Source organism: Cyprinus carpio, chromosome A3, assembly GCF_018340385.1.
Source record: "Cyprinus carpio isolate SPL01 chromosome A3, ASM1834038v1, whole genome shotgun sequence".
NCBI lineage: Eukaryota > Metazoa > Chordata > Actinopteri > Cypriniformes > Cyprinidae > Cyprinus > Cyprinus carpio.
The window spans coordinates 15,495,963-15,523,273 of record NC_056574.1 but is presented as its reverse complement, the minus strand read 5'-3'; the positions used below and the strand labels follow the sequence as shown (position 1 = coordinate 15,523,273).

The following is a 27,311-nucleotide window of genomic DNA, read 5'->3' as shown; positions in this document are numbered from 1 at the left end:
TGATTGCACACTGCGCTCCAGTCCATGAGTCTGCTCCAGAGCCTGCCTCTGTCCATAAATCTGTTACTGAACCTGGTCAAGCCCCAGAACTCTGTCCTGTGTTGGCACCAGCCTGTACTGTTTTGTTCACAGTGATCACGTGAACCTTCTGCAAGTCATGTCATGGCCAAGGAGGCTGTCTCTGAACTCACAGTCTGCCCTCTCAAAGCCCAGGAGGACATCTCCGAACTCACTGCCTGTTTCACCATGGCCAAGGAGGTAGTCCCTGAGCCCCTCATTTGTCCTGTCCAGAACATGGTCCAGGTCCACCACTACTCCACAGCCCATGGTTTCCATCATTGCTCCACAGTCCAGGCCCACCTCTGCTCCATGGTCCAGACCTGCCATTGCTCCATGGTCCAGGTCCACCACTGCTCTACAGTCCATTGTTTCCATCATTACTCCATGTCCTAGACATGCCGTTGTTCCACTGTCCAGGCCCGCCACTGCTCCATGGCCCATGCCATGATCCTAGTCCCGTTCCCCTTCACGGGTCTGGTGCTCCATCCTTCCCCCTTTTCCAGCTCTGCTCCACCACCCTTCTGGACTTTTTGAGTTTTGTTTAGGTTGAGGTGGGTGTTACGTTAGGGTGTCTGGAGCCGCCATTAGAGGGGGGATATGTCACAATGATTTTTGGGTTTGTTTCTTGTTTAGGTTTTCTTGTCTTTTATTTTGCATGCTCTTGTCATTGTCATTTGTTTCCCTGTCCCTGTCATGTGATCCTGCTATTGGTTCCTTTGTTCTCATTGGTTGGATTGTGTCATGTGACCTCCAATGTTTGATTTATATAGCCCTCATGTTACCATTGTCCATTGTCTAGCTTTGTTCCGTGTACCACTGTTGGCCATATTTTGCTAAGCCATGTTTTGCCAAATTCTTGTTTATTTTATGTCTGTTAATGTATGGAATTAAATGACACTTGGGTTCTCACTACACTCACCTCCAGTGGAATTTATTACACGTGTATATCATATAGTTTTGAATATGAATATTTGTGCCATGTTGATATAAGTATATCATATAGTTTTGAATATGAATATTATATATATATAATAATATTATATATATATATATGGGGGCTGTGAGTTAATTAAATCATAGTTTAGCTAATTGATTCAAATCTAATTAATTAAATCGCAATAAACAAACAAAAAAACAATACTTGAACTCTAAAAATAGAAATACTTTCTTTGTTTGTGACCATTATCTGACATGAGAGAACTGTGAACATGTGAATGCTTTGCTAATTTATTGAATTATTAAATTTAATAAAAAAATCTCAGGGGGTCTTCAAGTAAACATTTTAATAATGCGTGACTAATATATAATCATGTAATCCATAAAGTAACTGTAATCTGATTATAAGAATTTTTAATTTAATATAATCTAATTCATCTTTTCTTCTTTTTTTGTATCTGATTACATGACCTAGATTACATGTAATCAATTACTACTCAGCACTATTGATACAAGATAGCACTGTTAGTGGTGGACATAGTAAATTCTGAAGCACTGATACTTCAGTGACTGGGAAAGACAAATGAGAGATTTCACCAAAGCATTTTTTTTTTACCAACATTATAATTCATAACACACATATTCTTTAAAACAAAATGTCTGATTCTGTGCATGTTTTTATGCTGGTTTGCAGCTCTCCTGACATCAAAATCTGAATATATAATTTCTAATAAATTAATTAAGCTTGTCAGTTTTTGCAAAGATTAAGGACTGTGACCATGCATTGGGAGAACATTCTGTAACTGTGCCCATAATACATTTAAGTCAAGACCAGACCAATATGAGACCGTCTAAGATCCAGAACATGGCCTGTCAGTACAACAAAAAGATCTCAGGTCAAGACCACATGACTAAGAACTCTAGCAGAAAGTAATCACACGAGTTTCAAACATAATTTTCTCAATAATGAGCGTGATGAATGTAACTAAATAAAATCCACATAAAAGCACATTTAAGCATGTCTGACTTACCCACAGCCTTGAGCGAAGCATACTTGTTGTGCTCATTTCCAGGTTGGGATGGCTCGTAGGGGTGGGCTATAGGTACCTGTCCAAGGGCAGGGTATTGTGTCATAGCTTGCATCATAGATGACCCAGGTCCCACACTGTTTATTTGGGCACCTTCTAAAGCAAAGAGACAGAAATAGAAACAAACAACAAATATTAGATGTAAAGTTTTTCCATAAATGTTATAATTTTTTTTAAAAAAGCAATGCTTCCAGAGGCGTCATGACCTACCTACCTTATTTGTTTCTTAGCTTGTTCGCTAATTTGCTTGTTATTATTTAGTGATTTATTTATTTGAAGGGAAATCAGTGTCAGTCCTGGATGAACAACAGAAATGAAAGGTAAATCACAGTTTTTTTTTCTTCAATAAATGTTTTCATGTTTTAATTCTAAAATAAAAGTGATGCTTCCAGTGACATCATGCACTCACTCATGTATTTATTTACTTAGGTATTTCAAGGGCAAAACCATACCTAATTTAATAATTATATATATATATATATATATAATATATAAATATATATAAGTAAATAATGACTATGACGTACTTATGGGTACTACATATTTTTTTTGTGGGTAATCATTACGCACATTATTCAGGAAGGCTAAACACTGTATCAGGATCTGCTATTCTTCTACACACGAACACCCTCAGAAATCTTTCTCAGTGCATTGTCTCACAACAGTTAGGATACCTCCCATCAGATTCCGCTAAATTAACATTTAACAATATCTTAAATTGCTTGAGGGCTGTTCCATTGACCCATCAACACAACTTGTGAGTTTTCTCTTTGGTGATTCACTCTATTCCCCCAGGAAGCAGATCATTAGTCATGGATTTCTTGAGCTCCAGCCATGCTCCCCTGGGCTACTAATCGAATCCATTTGAACTGCTAATGTCAAAACATATTAATGCCAAAAGCACTGGCAAGTGATGTCACAAAGGAAAATTAATTGTTTTTTTTTGTTTGTTTTTTCACAAGTTTTCACACTTGATTACAGCAAAGACTTTAATATTGAGGGCCGCAGATGGTGTAAATCATAAATGTTATTCTAGAGATTGCATTAGCTGACATCTGGCCAGCTGAAGGGGGGCACAGGAGCATGGCAAATTGACTGGCCTTCTGCTGGCTGGCATGAGGGGCCGACCAGATGTTGTGGGTATCATTTCTAACCACTCTGATGAGTTGCATGAGACATAGAATGTACATGCAGACACCGGAGAGCAACTGGGAAACAAAACAAAAAAACAGCATACTAGCTGTAACAGACACCCTTCGTCTACTTCTTCCGTTGTGAATTACGCACAGAATCAATGTTGTATTTGTTTGCGATGGAAATCATGTTTTTTGTAGCACTGTACTACAGTGCAATAGTGCTGCCTGATCTTTTTCTGTTCTTCAGATGTGTTGTTGAACTATCCTTGAACTGTTGTCTTGGAAACCTCTTTTATTTCTTCTAGCTGGATGGCTGTTTGCTACAAGATTCTACCATCTACCCCTATGTCATTCCAAACACGTAAAAGCTATTTTCGTCTTTGGAACTTAATTTAAGATATTTTGGATGAAAACAGGGAGGCTTGAGACTCTCCCATAGACTGCCAAATAAATAACAGCGTCAAGGTCCAGGAAAGCATGAAAAACATTGTCAGAATAGTCAATCTGTCCTCAGTGATTCAACCGTAATATTATGAAGCGACGAGAATACTTTTTGTACACGAAGAAAACAAAAATAATGACTTTATTCAACAATTCCTCTCTTCTGTGTCCCTCCCAATCATTGTAGCGCCATTTTGGCAAATCTGAGCAGTCCACGAAGCTTTTACGGGTTTGGAACGACATGGGGGTAAGTGATTAATGACTAAATTTTAATTTTGTGATGGAGTAACCCTTTAACACACACTTCAAACACTATAGTGGGCTGAAGCAAAATAAACCAAAAACATTTGTTTTTCTTCTATTTCAGTTTTCTCTCTAAAATTCACTCAGACTAGAGTACAGTTGACACTGTTGGCATCCATTGTCTTGTTTATTTTTTTTGGACAAGAAAGTTAACAAAGGAACAGCTATTTAAATTTCACATTAACATACATTACCGTTCAAAAGTATATGTTTGTTAAGATTAGAAAATGTTTTTGAAAGAAGTCTCTCTTGCTCATCAAGGCTGGATTTATTTGATCAAAAATATAGTAAAAACAGCAATCAGTTTGATCAATTTGTTGTGTCCTTGATGAATAAAATCTTAAAGGGGTCATATGATGCTGCTAAAAAGAACATTATTTTGTGTATTTGGTGTAATGAAATGTGTTTATGCGGTTTAAGGTAAAAATTCTGCGATCCACAGGGCAAAGTTGATGTATTTCCTCAGCTACCAGCATGGATCAGCTCAAGGCATGACTTTTGGAAGGCCAAACAAAGTAGTTTCGCTTTCACAGTGAAACACACAGCATCTATACGACATGGCGGCGGCAACAACAATACTACAACGAGAATATGTTTTTTTCACAAGTTTTCACACTTGATTACAGCAAAGACTTTAATATTGAGGGCCGCAGATGGTGTAAATCATAAATGTTATTCTAGAGATTGCATTAGCTGACATCTGGCCAGCTGAAGGGGGGGCACAGGAGCATGGCAAATTGACTGGCCTTCTGCTGGCTGGCATGAGGGGCCGACCAGATGTTGTGGGTATCATTTCTAACCACTCTGATGAGTTGCATGAGACATAGAATGTACATGCAGACACCGGAGAGCAACTGGGAAACAAAACAAAAAAACAGCATACTAGCTGTAACAGACACCCTTCGTCTACTTCTTCCGTTGTGAATTACGCACAGAATCAATGTTGTATTTGTTTGCGATGGAAATCATGTTTTTTTGTAGCACTGTACTACAGTGCAATAGTGCTGCCTGATCTTTTTCTGTTCTTCAGATGTGTTGTTGAACTATCCTTGAACTGTTGTCTTGGAAACCTCTTTTATTTCTTCTAGCTGGATGGCTGTTTGCTACAAGATTCTACCATCTACCCCTATGTCATTCCAAACACGTAAAAGCTTTTTTCGTCTTTGGAACATAATTTAAGATATTTTGGATGAAAACAGGGAGGCTTGAGACTGTCCCATAGACTGCCCAATAAATAACAGCATCAATGTCCAGGAAAGCATGAAAAACATTGTCAGAATAGTCAATCTGTCCTCAGTGATTCAACCGTAATATTATGAAGCGACGAGAATACTTTTTGTACACGAAGAAAACAAAAATAATGACTTTATTCAACAATTCCTCTCCTCTGTGTCTCTCCAAATCAGCGTAGCGCCATTTTGGCAAATCTGAGCAGTCCACGAAGCTTTTACGGGTTTGGAACGACATGGGGGTAAGTGATTAATGACTAAATTTTTAATTTTGTGATGGAGTAACCCTTTAACACACACTTCAAACACTATAGTGGGCTAAAGCAAAATAAACCAAAAACATTTGTTTTTCTTCTATTTCAGTTTTCTCTCTAAAATTCACTCAGACTAGAGTACAGTTGACACTGTTGGCATCCATTGTCTTGTTTATTTTTTTGGACAAGAAAGTTAACAAAGGAACAGCTATTTAAATTTCACATTAACATACATTACCGTTCAAAAGTATATGTTTGTTAAGATTAGAAAATGTTTTTGAAAGAAGTCTCTCTTGCTCATCAAGGCTGGATTTATTTGATCAAAAATATAGTAAAAACAGCAATCAGTTTGATCAATTTGTTGTGTCCTTGATGAATAAAATCTTAAAGGGGTCATATGATGCTGCTGAAAAGAACATTATTTTTGTGTATTTGGTGTGATGAAATGTGTTTATGCGGTTTTTTTAAGGTAAAAATTCTGCAATCAACAGGGCAAAGTTGATGTATTTCCTCAGCTACCAGCATGGATCAGCTCAAGGCATGACTTTTGGAAGGCCAAACAAAGTAGTTTCGCTTTCACAGTAAAACACACAGCATCTATACGACATGGCGGCGGCAACAACAATACTACAACGAGAATAAAAGGTATGCCTTCTTTCTTTGCGTGAACATCTGGGCGGCGTTATGCAAATCTTCTAGCATACTGACGTAGATATGTGGGGGAAGGTTTGAATGAGCCGTTTCAGGGGGACGAGTCTCAACTTTTATAAAGAATATCTCTTTGGATTTGAAACTTTAGTCTTTGCAACTTTACAGATCTTATTTATTCACCAAGAGCTTATAACACTCCAAAGAGAAAGGAAAATTTTAATTTGCATCATATGACCCATTTAATTTATTTAATTGCATTATTTGTTACATTTAATTTTTTTACAGTACAGTCAGAACTTTTTTTACCTTTAGTGGGTATAGCTTGACACTGAAGTAGTATCCTCAAAAGGATACCTTTGTACCTTCTTTACCCCTAAAGGGTGCATATAGTAGTGATATGTACCCTTAAGATATGTACTCTTATGGTACTATTATGAACCCTTTAGAGGATAAAGAAGGTACAAATGTGTCCCTTTGAGAGTACTGCCCTGGTAACAAGCTGTTGTGCCCTTAAAGGTATAAAGTATTAGAATGTGTAGTGTTGGCAGAGATTTCCATCCAAAGCAACTTACATTCTATTCAAGGTATTAATTTTGTAAGTTCATGCATTCCCTGGGAATCATAGCATTGCTATTGTGCTCCCATGTTTGAGCTACTGGAACGGGATGTGACTGTGTCAAATGAGTGTAACAGCTTTTATATGCTGCAAGCAACAAGTTTGAGAGTACAATGTAAACACTTTACCTTTCTCAACTGTAAAACTAACCAGAAATGAACAGCTTACTTACTATGTTGATATCTGTGTTAGGTTAGATAAGGGATATATCAACACTAGTTCTCATTTCTGAGACAGAGAAGATAAAAATGACAACCAACTGGTTTTAGAAATATACATCACATTAATTATAGGATGTAACAAAAATAAAAACTATAGGAAATCTATGGAATATATATAGAGAGAGAAAATTAACCACATTATATCCACCTGTTCAGTTAATGAATCTGCTACTAATGATCTTATGAGTTGATTTAGGTGTGTTACTAAATAAATTCGTATATACATTCAGTATGTGCAAGATTGGGAAACACTGGTCTAGATGGATCTAGATCATACACCTCCCAGGATCTTTCTCTGTGCCTGAACTATAAGCAACAGTGAGCTGTTACCACTGCTGATCATATGAAGGCAGCTAGAATAAATTTCTTGTGAAATCTAAATTAAATTAGTTAATTAAGTCCCTTAGATAAGTTTCAGAATCTATATTGGCATTTACTATCATCCACCCAGTGTGATTTTAAAATGATTTTTATGGACATCTCAAATTATTAGTATTATTATTAAAAAAGAAAAAAAATCTATAGGGTTAAAAAATTTAAAAAATAAATAAAATAAAGTAATTTTGACTTTTTATCTCACAGTCAGACTTTTTCTTGCAATTCAGAATTGCTAGATATTAACTTTGAATTTTGACTATTAAAATTCTTAGAATTTCTATCAATTCCAAGTTTACAAATTCTTTCTGCAGAATTCTGAGTTTATTCTGAATTATCTCGCAATTCTTTGTTGTTGTTGTTGTTGTTGTTTTTGTTGTTGTTTCTGCCATGGAATAAAACATACAAAAGGTAATTGTGACTTTTTAATATCGCAATTCAAAATTTCTCAGAATTGTGGGGGGAAGTCAGAGTTGTAAAAAAATAAAAAAATAAAAACTCAGAATTGCAAGAAAAAGTGAAAAATTGTGAGATAAAAATGTTGCAATTACCTTTTTATTTTTTATCCCGTGGCATAAACGTGCTTCCACACTGTAGTGATAATTAGAAACGGTGCAAATTAAATCATATTTTGATTCATAAAATCAATCATCTACATCATTTGGAAATGTTGCTCATAAAGGAAATCACTTTAAGCATAAAGGAAATAATCTCAGACAATTAGATTAAACAATTTGACAGTTCAGACTCCAGGCTTCCAAACATGAAGATCCCATAAATGCATCAGTTAATATGCTTATAAACCAGGTGTGCAGAATATCTAATTAAATGTGAGGAAATTAATTACGCTGTGGTCCATAATCTCCTAGGCAGTAAGATTGATTCCAGTTCTAATCAAAAGAGGGGATGAAAATAAGTCATTATGCAGTATAACTGTAATAAAGGCAGGGGAAATGTCCTGTCACAGAAAATGAAATCCCTGTCCTGGGGGTCCATGAATGATTTTTGAATGTTTCCGGAATCAATCCTTTAAATGCAGCGCTCAACCTAAAACAACCTTATCTTCACACCTAACTTCAGAAATGCTGTTTCTGTGGACTCGGTCTTGAGTTTTTAACTCGATTGTGGCATCCATTGAGTGCAGCTGTAGTCACTGTGGCAGGTAATGGTTTTTCAAATCCACTGACAGTGACAAATTTTCATTTTGACGTGGTCATTTGTCAAACGGAGTATGATACTACCTCCTGGTTATTAATATTGAAGCAAAGAGACACTTGTTGCATTATTCAAGACAACAACACTGATTTACAATTGATTCACGTTATTACCATTAACCCTGAGATGCATGCTTCATATTTGGCCCAGGGCTGGGCAGTATGGCCAGAAATAGTGCTATTCGTTTCCGTATCATTTGATATCAACATTTATTATAATGTTAATTTAATGGGGAAGAAACTGCATTCCATTCCATTGTTAGGCCTTAAGAATGAATGTAAACAAAACTGAAGAACTGACAAAAATGTATAACCAGGCATTGATTAGCAGTGTGTTTATCCAGTATGCAGCATGTGAGGAGCCTAGACACATTCACTGTGGTAAATGAAACATGCCCACCTGTATCAAAAACACTTATTTAACCAGCTTGAGAAAAGCACCGGAAGGTGGAAAAGAGATGATCCCCATTATTTGAAGCCCACAACCCATTCCATCTTTCAGATAACTGGATTGACTCACTGTTCATACAGTACAATCACACCACATGAGAAGACGCAACAGAAGCAACATGGGTTTGGGAATAACTATTCTCTGATTCCTGATCTGTAGAGATGAAACCTTAGTTTCTTTGGCCTTTTTTGTAGCATTGCTGTGACGAGTGGGGTGGGGCCGAGAGCCGTGGGAATGGAGCAAGGCTGGTAGAGTTAATGATAATAAGCGACACCTGCCTCGCTCCGTTCCCACGGCTCTCGGCCCCGCCCTAAACTCGTCACAGTTGCCATGCAACCTCCAATCCAGTAATAAGTAGGCTTGATTTAGGATGCCATAAGCACAGAGGTTAATTTTTCACAATTTCCTGGTCCATCATTTGGGTAGATACTGTAGAAAGTAAAAAAAAAAAAAAAAAATCTTTTGTGGAGAACAATCATTCCAAGCAAAGATAATGAAACTCGCACATTGCACAAATCATTTTCTTAATGAGTATATTTGTCTTCTGGTTTTCAGGAAAAATATGTGAACATTCTTAAACAAGATACATTTATTGAAGAATAAAACTGCAGAAGATTTTTTTTTTCTACACAACCCAAAATTTGTCAAATTTATTTTAAGCATGTCTCAATATTTTTTACTGAAAAACAAAACAAAAATGCTGCTTAAATGGATAGTTCACCCAAAAATTCTGTCATTATTATTTACTCACCCATGTGTCTCACCAAGTCATGTCTTTCTAAACCTGTATGACTTCTGTGAAACACAAAAATGTTGGTAACCAAAATATTATATTTTATGTTCAACAGAAGAATGAAAGTCAGCTATGTTATGGTTCAGGTGACTGCCTGAAAAATATGTTTCGAAACACTCATGACCAAAGATACCAATTGCCATTGAGATGAATGGGAATGCTAACGGATCGCTCTCTCCAGGTAATATAGACCTCCTTGGCTGGTCAGGGGCTAAACAGCAGACAAAGCTGCTTGTGTTTGGATAAAAATAGATTTCAAGTGACAAATCTATAAATGCCAGAGTGACATAAATTGCTGTAATTTGTGAGCGGTTCAGAGAGAGAGAGAAAGCCAGTGGCCGTTTATCTGGCAGGAGATGTCAGCTATGCGTGAGATGTCACCCAGCTTTGGGTTCTCATCATTTAGCTCTGCCAGAATGTCTGATTGGAATTTAGCCCATTTTTGAAGAGAGCAACTTAATGAATGTGCCAGTTTTAGTTATGTTACATGCACAGTTCGATTCCCACCTGGACTGTGATTCAGAAGCCTTATCTAACGCCGCTAATATATGACTGAGGTCAGCTTTGGGAGAAAAAAAAAATGCATGTGACATTTTCGTCAATACCTAATTGAAAAACATGCTACGGTGCATATAGCAATAAGAGATATTTTGCACCTAGGAGATATGTTAGTTAGACTAGTGCTGAATTTTTCATGAAGAAAACAATAATCAATACACCTGCATTTTTCCAATAAATAATACATCTAAAATTACCAAAAACATTTTTCTGGACATAAAAAGGCACTTACATTTTTCAGCATTTCAACTGCGCACACAAATTCAGATTCTCAAATGAAGTCATGAGTTTGTTTGTGTTTTTAATCAGCATGCATACTTGTCAGATTTTAATTTCTTCTTTAATATTACACAGCACACACTGGAAGGTTTGTGTATAGAGAGACCAAAAGTAAAATTTCAACAACATCAAAATAACTTTTTTTAAAAACATGCAACTCCAGTATTTGTGGTATTAAGTTTTAGTTTGAAGGAGCCCACTTAATGCTGTATCTCAATGATAAAAAGAGATAATGAATACAGAAATTGGGCTAATTACAGCCTTATTTCCCACTGGTCAAAAACAGATATCAGTGCCAAGCTAATTACTTTAGAGAGGGGCATGAAATTACATGCTGTGTCTGATAAAAACAGTCTTAACTAAAAAGTGCAGGGTATGAAGAGGACACATTTGATACATCAGATGTGTCCTCACTGTAGCTGTAAGACACCAATAATTGAGATTCTTATCTCATATCTTTCTAATGGAGGCATTAACAAAATGTTATCAATGATAAAGTTGGACTAGTTTGATGAAATTGGGCTTTTGTGTCCTTTTTTTAAATTTCCAGTGCCTATTCATAATGGAATGGAAAAAGCGTAAGTTCTTCAGGTGTTAAAGGTTCTTTATGAAACCATTTGGACAAAAAGGTTCTTCTATGGCATCGTGAATAAGCTTTATTTTTAAGAGTGTATGGTTTGTAACTATGAGGGGAGTAAATGATGACTGAATTTTAATGTTTCATTGAACTATCCCTTTAAAGCAGAAGGACACAAAAGTGTTCCGAAAAGAAAAGAGACCTGCTCAAATGAGTCAAAGTGAGTCAAAAACAGACACAGATAGTCTGCAAGACCTCATAAAAAATGCAGTAGAGTATTTTGGGGTCTAAATACAATAGTGGCGTGGGAAGGGCACAGACATTGTCACACAAGGATATCTTTGGAACTGAATTGAAAAGTGGAACAGAAATAAAGGATTTATCATCTTTAAAACATTCCACATTCCATTCATATACGAAAGCATGTGGATATACTACTATGATATGTTTATATGTATTGGAAGTGAAAAAGGCTGGCTGGTGTCTTTCTGTGGTTCCTCTAATTTCAGGTGTGTTATGACCTTCAGCCTCTCCTGTTATAGATGATGGGCTAACTGTCAAATGTCTATCTTAAAATAAATCCACATTTTTTATTGCCCAGAAACCCTGTAACAAATGTTACTAGCAGCATCAGCTTAATCAGTATTTTCGACTTGTTTTTCAGTACAAATATGTAGAAAATGTGAATCAATGTGAAACATAAAAGACATTTTGAAGAATATTGGTAACCAAACAGTTTTGGTGAACATTGACTTCTTTTGTATGAGCAAATAAAAGCTTAGCATGTGATTCGACAGCAAAATGGCAGTAGAAAACAGGACTTATTTTGATTTCTTCCTGATCTGCCATTACATGACTCATAAGCACTCCACACAACTCCACACGTGGGCAGCCATCTTAAATTTGGAAACCTACGTCTGCATATTCATCTCTCCCCAGGAAATTTGGATGTTGTGCCGTCAGTGGCCTATTGGTTTAGGATAAGTATGCCACATATGGGCATGGACCCCTAACATGCCTCATAGATAGCTGTATGGATTGCACATCCCACCACACTCTCAAAAATAAAGACTCTTTATTGGCATCAGTGGTTTCATGAAAAACTTTTAACATCCATAGAAACTTTCCATTCCACAAATGGTTCTTTATAGTGTGTGTGTGTGTGGGGGGGGGGGGCGTCTTTAAATATGTTAAATATTCTTAACACAAATTGTTCTTTTAAGAACTGTCAACTGAAACTTTTATGGAGTACCAAAATGGTCCTTCGATGGGTTTGTTGCAACCCTTCTGGAACCTTTTGTTTTTAATAATGCACATCATCAGACATTTCATAAAATGATTTTTTTTTTTCAGATTAACATTAAATGACACTATTTCCTAAAGTTTTAGTCGCCTTTCTCACTGATTAAGTGAAGAAAGCTTAGTTGCTTTGTGACTGACAGGCTGATGAGACCTCAAACTCTAGCTGTACAAGCCTCAAGTTGTTATTTTCCTGGTTTTCATTGCCAGTACTGTGCTCTGTTCAGAGAATGAATAAATAACAGAGCATTTGGTGACTGCGAGCATTTCTTCTGCAATTCTTTCCTAATCTTGCCTTGTGGTAGCCTAGTAGATATACATATTTCATCTTCTGGCACTCCTTGCACTTTGAGCCTGTCTCTTGCCTTTTTTCATAGCCTTTTTCAACTTCTTGGTGCATTCCAGAAGAACAGTGTGTCCATTGCAGAGGCCTCATGGAAATAAATTTAACTTTCTGCTGTGTCTTGGAAGATGAGTTGATATGTAAGTCTCAGGCCACAATTATTGTAAACAATCGGTATTTCTTAAATTATTTTACAAACAAATGCGATTTTCAAATTCAGTTTCCGTTGGATTCTGCTTGTACTCCCTCATTAGTATGGTACCGCTTCATGTGGTTATTATCCATAAATATTCAATACCCTTCCTCAGGCTCAAATTCAATAAATATTAATGGACAGAGATCGGCACAGCATTACCCATTACCCACCTTCAAATATTCCCATAGTTATTAGTACTACTGTTTGCTCCTCCGCAGCAGATGGGTTCATATTGTACTGATGCAGCCTTGAGAGACAGTCAGACCAGGACTGGAAAAATGGGTAACAGCAGAAACATGTTATTTGATTTTCAATGAGCCACGCCACAGTGACCAGAGGGCATAACTTGGGAATACAAAATGTATGCTACATGAAACTAATGGAGCAAACAAAATCATTTAAAAACACTAAAACAACTGCCTTGTAGATTTATTTAAGAGTTTAAAGTTTATTTGTTTACAGATGGGTAATGCTGTGCTTGTATTGTTATTTTAAATTTTTTTATTTTTCAAGTGTAAATTGAGTGTCAAATACTTTTGGGGGACTCATCATTGACATGTTTAACAATGATATATATATATATATATATATATATATATATATATATATATATATATATATATATATATATATATATATATATATATATATATATATATATATATATATATATATTATAAATGAGAAAAAAAATCATAATACATTAAATCATAAGGCCATTAAAATGTATTTATGTATGTGCTATTTCAATGCAAAACTCTGCAATGGGAATCATGGGATTTATAAATCACCATCTGGCTAAAAGAAATAGATGACCTAAAAATGAAAAATTGCAGAAAATTTACTCACCCTCAGGTCATCCAAGATGTAGATGAGTTTGTTTCTTCATCAGAACAGATTTGTAGAAATTTAGCATTACATCACTTGCTCACCAATGGATCCTATGAGGTTTGTGGGTATTTGTTTTTTTATTAATTGGTAAAGATTTGTTGATATTTAGATTTTCATCACTTTGTATCCTCTGCAGTGAATGGGTTTCTTTCTTTTTTTTTTTTGCTTGTAAAAGTTGTGTTTTAGGTGAGATTATTTTTTTATTTTTATTTTTTTACTGGAGATAGCAATATTATTGATAGAGAAGTCATATTGTAGCCGGAAGCAAGGGTTTTAAGTAAACATCTTAATGATGGATTTGTTTCTAACAAACATGCAGCTTTTCACTTTACAAGAAGTTAACTGATTGACTGTCATGTGGATTATTACTGTATTATTGAGATGTTTTTATCAGCCGGACTCTCATTCTGACGGCACCCATTCACTGCATCTTGGATGCTCTTAGTGTGAGTAAATTCTAAGCCATTTATTATTATTTTTTTTTATGTTTGGGTGAACTATTAATTTAAGCTGTGGTCACATTTACCATTGTTCTGCATATTTTCATGGATGAAATCCAGTCATTTCGAATCCAGAAATTTGCTTAAAGGCAAAACATTTCCAGAAACAGATTTCACTTTAGTTCATCAAACAGATTTGCAGCATCTAGCCAATCTGCTAGTTAGTGGTGTTGACCAAGAAGCAAAGCGTAAGCTTGTTTACACAGTAAACATTTAGTGAAGTGATGATAAAACAACGCAGACAGCATATGCAACAAAATGACAATATAAACACAATTCCTAAAAATTGTGTGACGAGTGGGGCGGGGCCGAGAGCCGTTGGAACGGAGCGAGGCCGGTGGAGTAATTGAAAATGAGCGACACCAGTCCTGCACCACTCACTGGTCTAGAGTCCCACGGAGGAGCTCAGGAAGGATAAGAGGAGGAGTAACGACAGTGAAGGAGGAGAGAGGACCAGGCATGGATTTTATTTTGTGTTTTGTTTCTGTTTGTGCGCAGCAGTCGTACGCGAGAGGCTGTCATGCTATTTTGTGTTTATTTTATTATTAAAGTTTTTATTTAAATGCTCGCCGGTTCCCGCCTCCTTCTTCCCGATTTACAAACGTTGTTACAAATTGTATTTTTATGTTTGTTTCATAATGGAGTAAAATGTTCAACATAGTAAACAACCACAAACCACATTCAACCTGAAAAACATTGAAAAAAAGCTCAAAATCAATAAACTCCTCAGTTTATCTGATCTGAACTGCCTTATTCCCTAAATGTTAAACATAGTAATAACCTGTTTTTTTCTCTCAGTGAACGCTTCAAACACTTGGTCCAGAAACTCTGGAAGATAAAATGCCCTCCAGACTAAATTCTGCCACTGAAGAATGCAGACCAATAAAAAAAGTGGACCCATTTCTTACAGCAGTGCCATAAAATCCAGATTGGACTGACCCACTTCAGGAGTGTACATCACCACCGGGCTTACATTTTGACTGAGAGGAAGTGGTCTGACAGCGACTCAATGACATGGTTTTTAAGTTGAGAGGAAATACTGCCCCCCCACCCCCCACTTGACCACCTGCGGTAAAAAGAGGCCATGCTACCGTAAGTGCTCCAGTTGCGGTGGGAGGCTTGTTCCATGGACAAATGATAAGAACAGGAATTAGCACTCATGTGCCACACAGTCAGGGGGACAGCATGTTGACACCGTTTCACCTGGAGAAATGCTTGAATAAAACCACAGCCAGACCATAACAGACAAAGAGCTCTTATTTTGCTTTATTTAACATCACGTTACTTTAATTGTTTTGAGTCAGTGTAATCGTTGTGAAATTGGGCTCTTCGAACTGACATTCTTTGAAATGCCATTTCTTAAGATGCTATTTTTTCTGATTATGCTGTCTTGTTTACAGACAAAGTCTGCATTGATATAGACTTTGAATGTCCTTCTGTCATTCTAACTGTGCTGTTCAAACACAAAGTGAAGAATGATTTTCATGCTGTTTATGACAGCTCTGCACTTGCATAACAATAACAGCTCTTGTAGGGTGCCATTATGCCACCAGAATACATTTGGACAAGTACTTGAAGCTATAGAACATGTACAAACCAACAATCCACATTTGAAAAACACTGCAAAAAACATGCCTACAACTACTAAGCTGTTCAGTATATGACTATAAATTCTCCCTCCCTCTCTCTCTCTATCTCTCTCTCTCTCTAGTCTATATGATTTTTTTAGGGATGACAGAATTGAAAAAGCCCTACACTCAACTTCTTGTCTTCCCTGTAGATGAACACTGAAATATGACATACAAACTATTCTCAGAAAAATACTTCATAATTTTAAAGGTTTTGCTAAGATTGATATGACTTAAAAAGACAGGATCACAAAATAATCTGGATTGATAATTATACTACAGACCCTTTTCACAAACTGTGATGACAGTTTCCACCATTAATAACATCATAAATCTAGCAATTATTTTTTTTTTTCATTCAGAACTGGTAAAAGATGCTGCGTGAGTGTATGTAATACAAAGTCTGAGGGACTGGCAGCAAATTTGACAGCTTTTTTTCTTTTCTTTTAAATAATATATAGTCAAAAAATATAAGTAGCCATGATTTAACTAAAACTATGATGAATTAATAAAATGTGTCCATGAATTAATAAGTCGTGGGAACAAATTCTTATTTGCGACCATGATATATATATTTTTCCCGCATGTCATGTGCAGGCCTCCATTCCAAACAAACTGATAGTACAGTATGAGACTGGAATGACCAAAGATCTTAAACAAACTAACAAGATCATCTTTTCTAACCAGCCGCTCTTTGACTTTGTCAGAAGGCTATGCAGAGTTGTAGGTGCTACACAATATCCATCCTGCTCATATTACGTCATTGTAACTGCACAAGCCAAGCTTCTGAACACACAATAGGTGATTTTGATCTGTACATGTGGGCGGTTTTATGTTAATGTTTCATAAATTTGACGCACTTTAGAACAAGTTTTTTTTTTTTTTTTTTTGCATCTTAAAAGATCAAATTGGATTTCTCATGATGTGACCCCTTTAACTTGAAGTGGGCAAATGCTCCTTTACAATCATCTATGGCCGTTTTCAGCTGAATCTGTGGGAGTGCTTGACTGATGGTTGGGATGTATGAAGGTCTGAAGCAATCCACCCCCTATTGTGACACAGATCTCAAAGAGCCAATTTGGGCCCGATAAAAAAGCAGCCTTTCTCAGCTCTCATCTTCTCAACAGTTGCTTTAGCAGTGTGAGCTCGCATGCACCCTCTGATGAGCCAGACGGGCGATTTATGTCACAGCTCCAATCGGGGATTATTTATATGTTTTGCTTGTTTTTGATGGTGTACAATTTTTTTTTTCTTCTAATTATAATGTGTTAACTTGGAGCCTATGCGATCTGAGAAGTCCACACCATTTCTTGCCAGTCATCGCAGCCTTCATCGGATGCCGTTGATTTACATAGCCACCTACCTGTCAGCACGTTGACTGGCAGGAAATTAACTGATAATTATTTAAGGGGAAGGGAGGCATTAGAGGGAAGAGGGAACTCTGTTTAAGATGTGATAATTGAACTGACTGCCCGGGCTCTACTTGTCCCTGCCTAAATTCAATCAAATCAATAACAGTAATTTCAGCTGCACTCTTAATCCCTCCCCTAACATATTTTACCGTTCAGCATTCAGCACTATTATGAGAGACTACAATGATTAAACTGCAAATGAGAAGAGTGACTACTCAGTTCATTTTACTGAATTGCAAAAAAAAAAAAAAAAAGGTTTTTTTTAAGGTATCAGATGATATTTAGATATACAGTTTAGTATTTATTCATTATGAACTATATTGTCAGCGTACCTGTTTCTTTGAAAAACTGAATTAAAAAAATTAAACGATATGTTTATTAGCAAGTTTAAATAAAATGTCCAATCCAAGATTTTCAATGTGATCTCAGATAGGGAGGCAACAATATAAAAATTCTGGCTTAAACCAATAAGCTGATAATTATTTTCATGCTCTGTATGATAACGAATCGTTTTAAAAGCTAGTAGTTTAGGACCCACAACATTATAATTGTATGGTATGTTAATTTGATATTTACTTTGACAATGATTCTTTGATATATTGTGGAGTCCAAAAGTCTTAGACCATTAGCGCAAAATTCCTCCTATTAATGATTTTTTATTATCATTAGTAGCACCTCACCATTTCCTCACTGCCCTCCTAGTGACACATTTTTTAGCAAATATTTAGGAAAAGTTTGTGATATGCTAAAACTCCATAACAAGTACCTGCCATATTGAGACTGATATGTCGACAAATTTATGACCTGGTCATTATTTCCCATCATGCTAAATGGCCAATCACTACCAACATTCATGCATCTGGCACAACACTCATCTGATCCCATTATGATGGTTTATTCAGCCTTTTTTTCAGTTTTCACAGAGAATAAAAACAATGGTCAGCAAAATCTTACACCATCTCCATGGAAACAAGCATTGCAGCAAACCAGGTAAAGCTGTCTGTGTAACTAAACCACAGCTGAACTCAAGGACTTTTGACAGGAATATTCACTCCTGGTAAAATGTCTTCTGTTGTGTTTCACTACTGTAACCACAGAGAACACATAGCATTATTATAATCTGGATTCATCAGCTATGACTTAACTCAGCTGCAGTCTTACGAACTCCACACAGTACTGCATTTGGATTCATCTTCATGCCGCTCTCACCTATAACAGTTATTTAGTCCTCTAAGCTCACTAAAACTGCTCTAAGCTGTTCTGATGCGTAAACAGAAGACAGAGAGTTGATTAGGTTAACTGGCATATAATGAGTCACCGTTAGTTTCTTTGCCCAGCAGATTCTGAGTTTAAACAGATTCTCAAGAGTAAAACTGTGCTGTACAAACACTGGCTCTGGGTGTGAATTAATTATATATCATTGCTGTCACCTGTTTAAATAAAAATAGCCTCTCAGCTTGTTCTGGTAACTGTGGGTATCCCAGACTTATTGTGCAAGTTAGATCTGTATTGTAATGGAAAATTGTAGTGGTTGGGCAGTAAATACATAAAGCACTCAAACCAAAACAAGTTTATTGTGCTTGGTTAATCCGGATTGCTGGACCGGGACTTTGAATTGCATTCCAGTGACTGATTCACTCATGGTAATTCTGTTTTTCCAACCACTATATGACTCAGTTTTGAGAATACGGATGTAATTTCAAGTCAGTGTGTTGTGGAACAGAGGTATTTTGGGCGTTATTAGATACAGTAGCGAGTGACAGGAAATTTTGGCTGTGAGACGGTCTGAGGAGGTGGAGATGGACCATTCTTAGAAAGATATGTCCTGCCTTTCAATTAAATTAACCAGTCGCCTCATTACTAAAGGCATCATCCAGGGAATCAACGTTTCGGCTATTCAGTGGTTTAAAGTAAGAGAGACATGACATACAGCCAAGTATGGTGACCCATACTCAGACTCTGCATTTAACCCATCCAAAGTGCACACACACAGCAGTGAACACACACACACCGTGAACACACACACGGAGCAGTGGGCAGCTATTTATGATGCAGCGCCCGGGGAGCAGTTGGGGGTTCGGTGCCTTGCTCAAGGGCCCCTCAGTCGTGGTATTGCCAGCACGAGACTCGAACCCACAACCGTAGGGTTAGGAGCCAAACTCTCTAATCACTAGGCCAGGACTTCCCCAGTGAAGGTTTAACTACACCATTATGTTTACAAAAAGCATCTTTCTTCACAGGTGGCAAAAATGTAGCACTATTATGATATCAAAAGAGTTATTCTTAACCACTCAGGATTAGGGTAAGCTAGTAGGCTAAGCTGTTAGCTTGCTAACTGAAGGTTAACTGAAAACAGAAAGACGGAAATATTTCATTTCACAATTTTTTACTCTGGTGATGTGTAAAATGTAAGTAAACTATATTAAGATATGTTAATGATTAAGAACAATACACCGTAATGCATTTCATAGACATGAGCAAAATCAGTCTGAAGAATAAAGTTTATTAGCCTGACTTGAGCAAAAGAAGGTTATAGTATTACTAAAAAAAACAGCTACCCGAGTGTGTTACACTAAACTAACTTGCTAAAGATTTTTTAGGAGACTGAAGACAAAAAGAAGTTTGGTGTCAGTATATATTCAGCAAGGATTAATTAAATTTACCAAAAGCGACAGTAAAGACATTTCTAATTTCACAAAATATTTATATTTTTTAAAAATTAGAACTTTCTATTCACCAAAAAATCATGATAAATCAACATTTCAGCATTGATAATAAGAATTGTTTCTTGAGCAGCAATTCATATTAGAATGATTTTTAAAAGATCATGTGACACTCAAGACTAAAGTAACGACGATGTTGTTGAAAATTTAGCTTTGCATCACATAAATAAATTACATTTTTTAAAGTATTAAAATAGAATATATATATCTTTTTTTTTTTTTTTTTTTTTTTTTTTTTTTTTTTGCTAATCTACTACATTCTTGATAATATAAATGCAGCTTTGGAAATCATTCTGATCCCAAACTTTTTAATATTAGTTTATATTACGGGCCAGAGGTAAACTCGTCACCCACATGGGCACCACAGCACTACATCTGGTTTGGCACAATGGCTCTGTCACTAAGTTTCTACTTAACTCTTCTCACCTTTCATGAATGGCATGGCTCTCGACTTTGCTCTGCTTTGCTTCATATGTGTAACCTTGTTTAACACAACAAGGCCAAGCCAACCCCTGGTCCCAGTGTGGCACCAGTCAGCACTTCTCAAGTAAACACTTTAATGGGTTTGTGGCCGCAGAGCCTTGAATGTGAGCAAGCTGGTGGTTTGGACTGTTTCCCCTATTTTGTACAGAGAGATGTTTGAGTTCCCTGCAGACGGGCCTTCTCTTATAATGTTATTTCTCCCCTGCATTGGTACAGACAGCTCTTTAGAGTAGCAACACCTGCATGACGCTCCGCTCTGCTCCGTTGCACTTTCAGCACTAAGCGCAATCACTCAGCCAGCCTGTTAACATACATTCCCCATTGCCTCTCAAGTGTTGTTGCAGGAAAAACATGGGTGTGCACTACAGATTTCACTCTCTTGCTCAAAACAGACAGCTATCTTTAAGTGCTCGATTTTTTCTTTCCAAGAAATCCCTTTCTTCCATCTCAGACAATAAGTGGAGACGAACAGAAAAAGTCAAGCTTGAACATGTATTGTGATAACAGCCGAATATCAACAAAGAGCTTTTCACTTCCACTTAAATTCACAAATTACACTCCCTGTCCACTATTAAAGGAATTGTTCACCCAAAAATAAAAACTCACTCTCAGGGCATCTAAGATGTAGATAAATGTGTTTCTTCGAAAAACAGATTTAGAGAAATTGCTAAACAATGGATCCTCTATAGTGAATGGGTGCAGTCAGAATGAGAGTCCAAAGGTGATGCTAAATTTCTCCAAACCTGTCCAGTTAAAAAAAAAAAAAAACTCATCTATACATCATGGATGGCCTGAGGGTGAGAACATTTTGAGGAAGTTTTCTTTTTTTGGGTGAACTATTCCTATAAAGCAACAGCTGTCAGGCCAATGAATTACATTGTGGTAAAATAAAGCAATTTAGTTACATAAACATGCCTTACCAGGCACGTCGGAGTGTTTGCATGAAACACACAGGCTATAAAAAGATCACACAACATCTGCTACAACTGCTTTTCTGACTTTCATTAGGAGGGTATCAAATAAAATATAACTATTTGACTTGACGCAAGGCATACTGATCTAAACAACTGGGAAACAGATCGGGAATCCGTCAGCACCATGGCAACACTGTGACATGCCACAAGACAATGTTAGTAAATCAGTGCTGTCTGTGGGCTGAACTTTATTGCATTAGACTTCCTAGCTTGTAATATTTCATTTTAATCATTATTTATGGAGGAAGCATTACTGTGATTGTTTTTCATGCCAGATATCTTTTAGCAAATAACATATTCACATTGCCTTGCAAAGCAATGTTTAATCATTTTTGCCTCAGCTAAATTAAAGGAAGTTATAGTTAAGCGATTAGATACAGTATGGCCTCGAGTGCCTTGTCACTTTAAAAAAAATGGTTACTATATATTAAAAGTATCAAGAAAACAATTTTTCATTAAAACATTTATTTATTTATTTTTATTCTGCAAATTCATTCAGGTCTATCATTATAGTAGATATACAGTTCCAGACTAAATAGACCACTGCAATTCAACAAAAATATCAATCTGCTATAGGAGCAAACATTAACAGAGTGAACAGCTGTTTTACATCATAGCTGCCTGTTACTATATCATGAAGTGTTCTTTGTATTGACCAATCAGCATCCAGGACCAGAACTATCTGTTTTATAATATTTAATATTGTGCATTCAGCCTCCAGGTCCAGAACTTCCCAGTGTATAATATATTGTACTGACCAATCAGCATCCAAGTTAATAACCATTTTATAATATTCCATATCGACCAAATCAGCATCTGTGATCAGAACTGTCTGATTTAAAATATTTTGTATTGACCAATAAGCATCCAGGACTGAAACAATGCATTTTAAAATATATTGGATTGACCATTCAGCATGCACTACAAGAATGATCTGTTTTATAATATTTCATTCATTCACCAATCAACATCCAGTATCAGAATTATCCATTATATAAAAGAAATCAGAACACTTGCAAAAGTAAACATGATATTTTTAAAGTGATAATTCGCTTGTTCTCATATTTTCCTGCACATTTGTATTTGTTGCATGAAATAACAGCATGAGTGAGGTGAAAAGAGAGTGAGCGAGAGAGATAGAGTTGTGTGTGTGAGAGTGTGTGTGTGTGTGCTTGCTGTGTGTGTTAATCAGCCACTTAGCCTGTGGTAATTACTATCTCAGCATGTTAAATGATCACTATAGGCGCAAGTGCTACTGCAGCCCACCGGACACGCCAAAAGTGGGCTTCTGTAACTACTTCCCCTGTTCTCAGTAGGAGTCGAATCAAGCAGACGAATATATTTACTGATGAATAGCCATAGGACCTCACAGCTGCTTCTCTGGGGTGAAGAAGATGCATCTGCTACTACTGGATTGTCACAGCGGAGAGTGTTTTCCAGAACGAGCTAAACTGAGCTTTGAGTGATATGGATTCGACCTGTTGTGCGTGAGCTCTGATGGTAAGGAACAGATTTACTTACGCAGGTTGTTTCCTGTTGCTCTGGCCTGCATGTTCTCGTAGTGCTGTCCATGCACCGCCAAGCTTTCCTCTCTCTCCACATGTTCTCCTGGAGCTGTCTGGCGCATCACCTGGGCCAGTGCTCTATGGAGAAAGGCTTTATTTACTCATCTTAAAAAAACTGTTAATTAATATAGAGCAATTCATTACATATTTACTGAGTGTGACTGACATTTCCATCAAAATGGCCTTAAAGTTTGTTCAGGAGATTATAGATAAATGTTGACAAAGATCTATTGCAACAATGTGTTATATTAGACCAAAATGAAAATCTGATCAAATATGCTGATGAGTAGTTTTCTTTCCTGTGTTGACGCATTTCCTATTGAAACAGGAAAACATTCATTTATTTATTTATTGTTTTTTTTATTGTTTTATATTTTGTATTTGCGTCAAGGACATGATTGTAATTTGTCATTCTAGTTATAGTTAGTTTTACTTTTACAACACTGTTCCAGCACAATTCAACCCAAATATTTGTGTGCAGCGCATTTTATGGAGGACTGTTTCCTGAACCTGGGAGAGAAGACTACAGTATCGGCGCTTCTGACTCAGAGTCTGTAAGTATGTTAACATATGTAAAGAATTTTTCCACTGATGATTCAAATGTGAGTTTTGAGCAGTGTAGAGTAGCGCTTGTTGTTTGTTGTTTCTCCGATTACAAATGCAGACATGTTTTTATGTTTACGTGGCACGATGCAACGCCACGCATAAAAACACAGTATAAATCATCATAATCCATAATTATGTCCCCACTGGAATTGTAATGGGTTTTACTGTTTTTGTCTTCTTCTTATTCTTTTTGGACACGCATCACACACGCATATGGCAAGGAGCGTAACATTTCTGTCACATGCTTGAGGCACTCGGCCAATCACTGGATAGCTGGCCAATCAGAGCACACCTTGATTTTCAGACCGATGAGCTTTGTAAAAAAACCAACGCGTTTCAGAATGGCGGGGCATAAAGGAGAAACAGTAATGTACAGTATCAGGAAAATAATTTGTTTTTTGAACCTTAAACCGCAAAAACACATTTCATTACACACAAGATACAAAATAATGTTCTTTTTAGCAACATCATATGACCCCTTTAAACTATCACGGAAATCATTAAAATGTTCAAAAGGCACTCTATTAAAAGGGTGTAAATAGATGGTTGTGGATGGTGGGTGGGACACTATGGCAAATATGAGTTTTGATTGCATGTACGGGTTAGTCTAAATAGTGTTAAAGGTCAGTGCACAAACAGAATGTCCTTGAAATATTAGCATCATTAGACACAGATCAGTGTCCATTATCCTACTAATGTCATGGACACCTCTCTAGCGATGTTTAGATGAGTGAGCGTACGTGAATGTTCGTTTGTTTGGAGTAGAGGCTTTTATAGACTAAATCTGTGCTTCACCATGCAGATAATTAGAGACTTACGGAGATGCTGATGAATGTTTAAAACTGCTGATCAACAGATGAATTAGTCCTGAATGCTAGTCACATTTTTTTTGTTTGTTTGTTTTTTTGGAGTATATCTGCTTTCAGCTCCCTCTGATTATCTGCAATTTATCTAGAGTCTTCAGGGGAAAACATGCCTGGTCTTCAGTTTTTATTGAAAGAAAGAAATCCCTTTTTCTTGATTTGAAAGAAAGTTACTTTATACATTCCACCACTTAAATAGGCCTACTAAACCTTGAACCTCAAATAAAAACCTGTCTGTGAATCTAAAGGACCATATTCTGTGCTTCTGTACATGTCAGTGTTGTAGACTGCCTGAGTGATAAATAGACAGACAGTAAAATGAAGCCAGTAGAAGTTAGAAAAACTAGCACAAGGTCATGGTGATAGACTCGTGTCAGTGTAATCCTTGAAAGCCTTGAGCTATGCTGAATGACATCCCAGAGGAAAACTGTCTTGTTTTTAGGTTGCTCGTTGATAGCTCAAAAGATATAAGCATTCTCATTTCTATTTCTTATTGATATCAATGTAAACGAAACAAAATAAACAAATCTCATTAGGACAGAATAAAAATAGATACAAATGAGGTCATTATTGACCTATAGTGACATTTTACTGCTAAATCGATGCAAACAGCATTTCTTTGATTTTTCAGGAAGGCTGCCATGACAAATATTTGAGTCCATAATGAAACATTTGATTGCAGACTTTAGATATCTTGCAAATTGAAGGACTGTTTGTGCCACTGTATGATCATTTCTGAAACTCTGGAGTGGAAACATGCAAACAACTTAAGTAAACATCTCCATTTGCTTTCTGTTTAATCATATTGTTCATCACGTTGTCTACAAGAAACACATAGTGAGATATTAAAGAAATCTCATTTGTATCTTTTTATTCCCTGTGGAATAAACTGCTCATCTCTACAACAATTTACAACAACTTCTAGAAAGGATAAATAAAAATAGACACAATTACATATATAAATTGAGATGTAAAATAGCATATATATATTTGGGTTTGGAAGAATTTCTTTTTTTTTTTTAATCCCATTTTTCCATTTCTAGCTCCACGACAATCACGCAGACTATTTACAACAGCGTTTGAACTTGAACTTGTAAACACAAGTCACTCACCTGGACATGTTCTCTCTGTGAGGTCGATGCGCCTTCTCCAAGCCAAGTTTGGTGAATATTCCAACCAGCGCCATGATAGCAACTACTCCGCATATGATATACACAATCAAATTTGTTTTATCCTTGGTCGGATCGTGTTGGTCCATCATCTTCGGCGGTGGCCTGCCTGTCATAGACCACGGCGGGGTGTCGTAGTTTTTGCATGTGGTCTGATCTAATCTGGAGTTCTTAAACTCGCAGCAGAACCTGAAGCCACAGGTCCCGCAACAGTACAGGTAGCTACCCGTCCGGCACACGAACGGAGGATCCCACTGACCCATCACATCATAATATCCTCGACACCTGTCTTCCGTGTGAGGGGTCTCAGAGAGACCGTTTTCCCCGTCTCTGGAGTCGTTGGTACCGGACGCCGTCACCAAACCATTCAGGTTTTTTCCAGGTTCTCCATCCGCGTCGCACACAAGAACTTTCATCAAAAAGTAACCCAGTAGTAAGCCAGTGCTTTTCATCCTGCGCTCTTCTCTCCTCTTCTTTGCCACGGCTAATAGGATGCTGAAAAATAGAGTTGGGTATCTTTTGTCATGAAGTGTCAGGACGCATATCTCCATCAAGAACATCACCGCCATCCGAGTTGATGCTCATGTTTGAGGATACTTGAGCTCCACGGTTGGTTTATGCAGGCTTTGAAGTATGCAAGTGTTCGAATATATATATGTGTGTAGATTTCTAGCCTTCCGAGTGTGGCATTGTAATAAACACCACTGTGTTTTGTCTACTATTTTAGCCTATCCTAAACACCAGCGGTCTTGCGCACTCTGGTGCGTGGAACGTCTGGAGCGCAATGAGCAGCACTTGAACAGAGCGCTGAGTGAGACTGAATGCGTAATGATGAGAGGGAAGGAGGGAGAGACCCAAGTATGGGCACATGGAAGTAACAAAAGAACGGAGAGAGAGAGAGAGAGAGAGAGAGAGAGAGAGAGAAATGTGCCCATCAATATCAAGTCTTGTAATTCTTACATGAAAAACATGTTGCACGTAAAATGTATGCACTCATATAACTCGGTTAATGCGAATTATACACGCTTTTATCCCTTTATGCCTTTAAAGGGAATCGACTAATAAAAAATAAATAAATAAATACAAATAAACAATAGGTTTCAACTAAACTGAAATGGAAAGCTGTTGATAGGGTAACACGTTTTATCTATGGTGCAATGGATGAAACCTATAGGCTTGTATTTAAATATATATATATGTGATTTGATTTCACACAGCGACATTTTAAATTCGGAGTGACGTTCAATGAGCATTCACACTGTGTTTGGCAGTGACAAAGCGACATGATAGTATTTATTTTCAATAACAGTTGGTGAATTCCAGTGACACGAGTGACAGACACCATAGTGATGAAAGCAGAAATCTACTTTATGCAAATGAGAAAATACATGATGGAGTGACTTCCAATTGGAGTACTAAGTTGGACTCAGAGTAGTAACAACCACAAAAAAAGCAACAGCTCAGCAAACCTATGAAC

General features: G+C 36.9%; 1 protein-coding gene across 2 annotated transcripts in view; it reads right to left on the bottom strand.

The window, feature by feature from the left end:
* Positions 1 to 26,646, bottom strand: part of LOC109056784 (protein shisa-9B-like) — a 35,307-nt gene extending 8,661 nt beyond the window's left edge. The window contains exons 1-3 of one of the 2 annotated variants that reach the window (XM_019073970.2): positions 25,778 to 26,646; positions 23,153 to 23,274; positions 2,028 to 2,180 (exon numbers count right to left, since the gene is read on the bottom strand). In XM_019073970.2, coding sequence (XP_018929515.2) covers positions 2,028 to 2,180; positions 23,153 to 23,274; positions 25,778 to 26,403 — 901 coding nt within the window. In that variant the 5' untranslated portion in view covers positions 26,404 to 26,646. The remainder of the gene's footprint in view (positions 1 to 2,027; positions 2,181 to 23,152; positions 23,275 to 25,777) is intronic. The other variant, XM_042720414.1, reaches the window with a different exon arrangement.
* Positions 26,647 to 27,311: the final 665 nt, after the last annotated feature.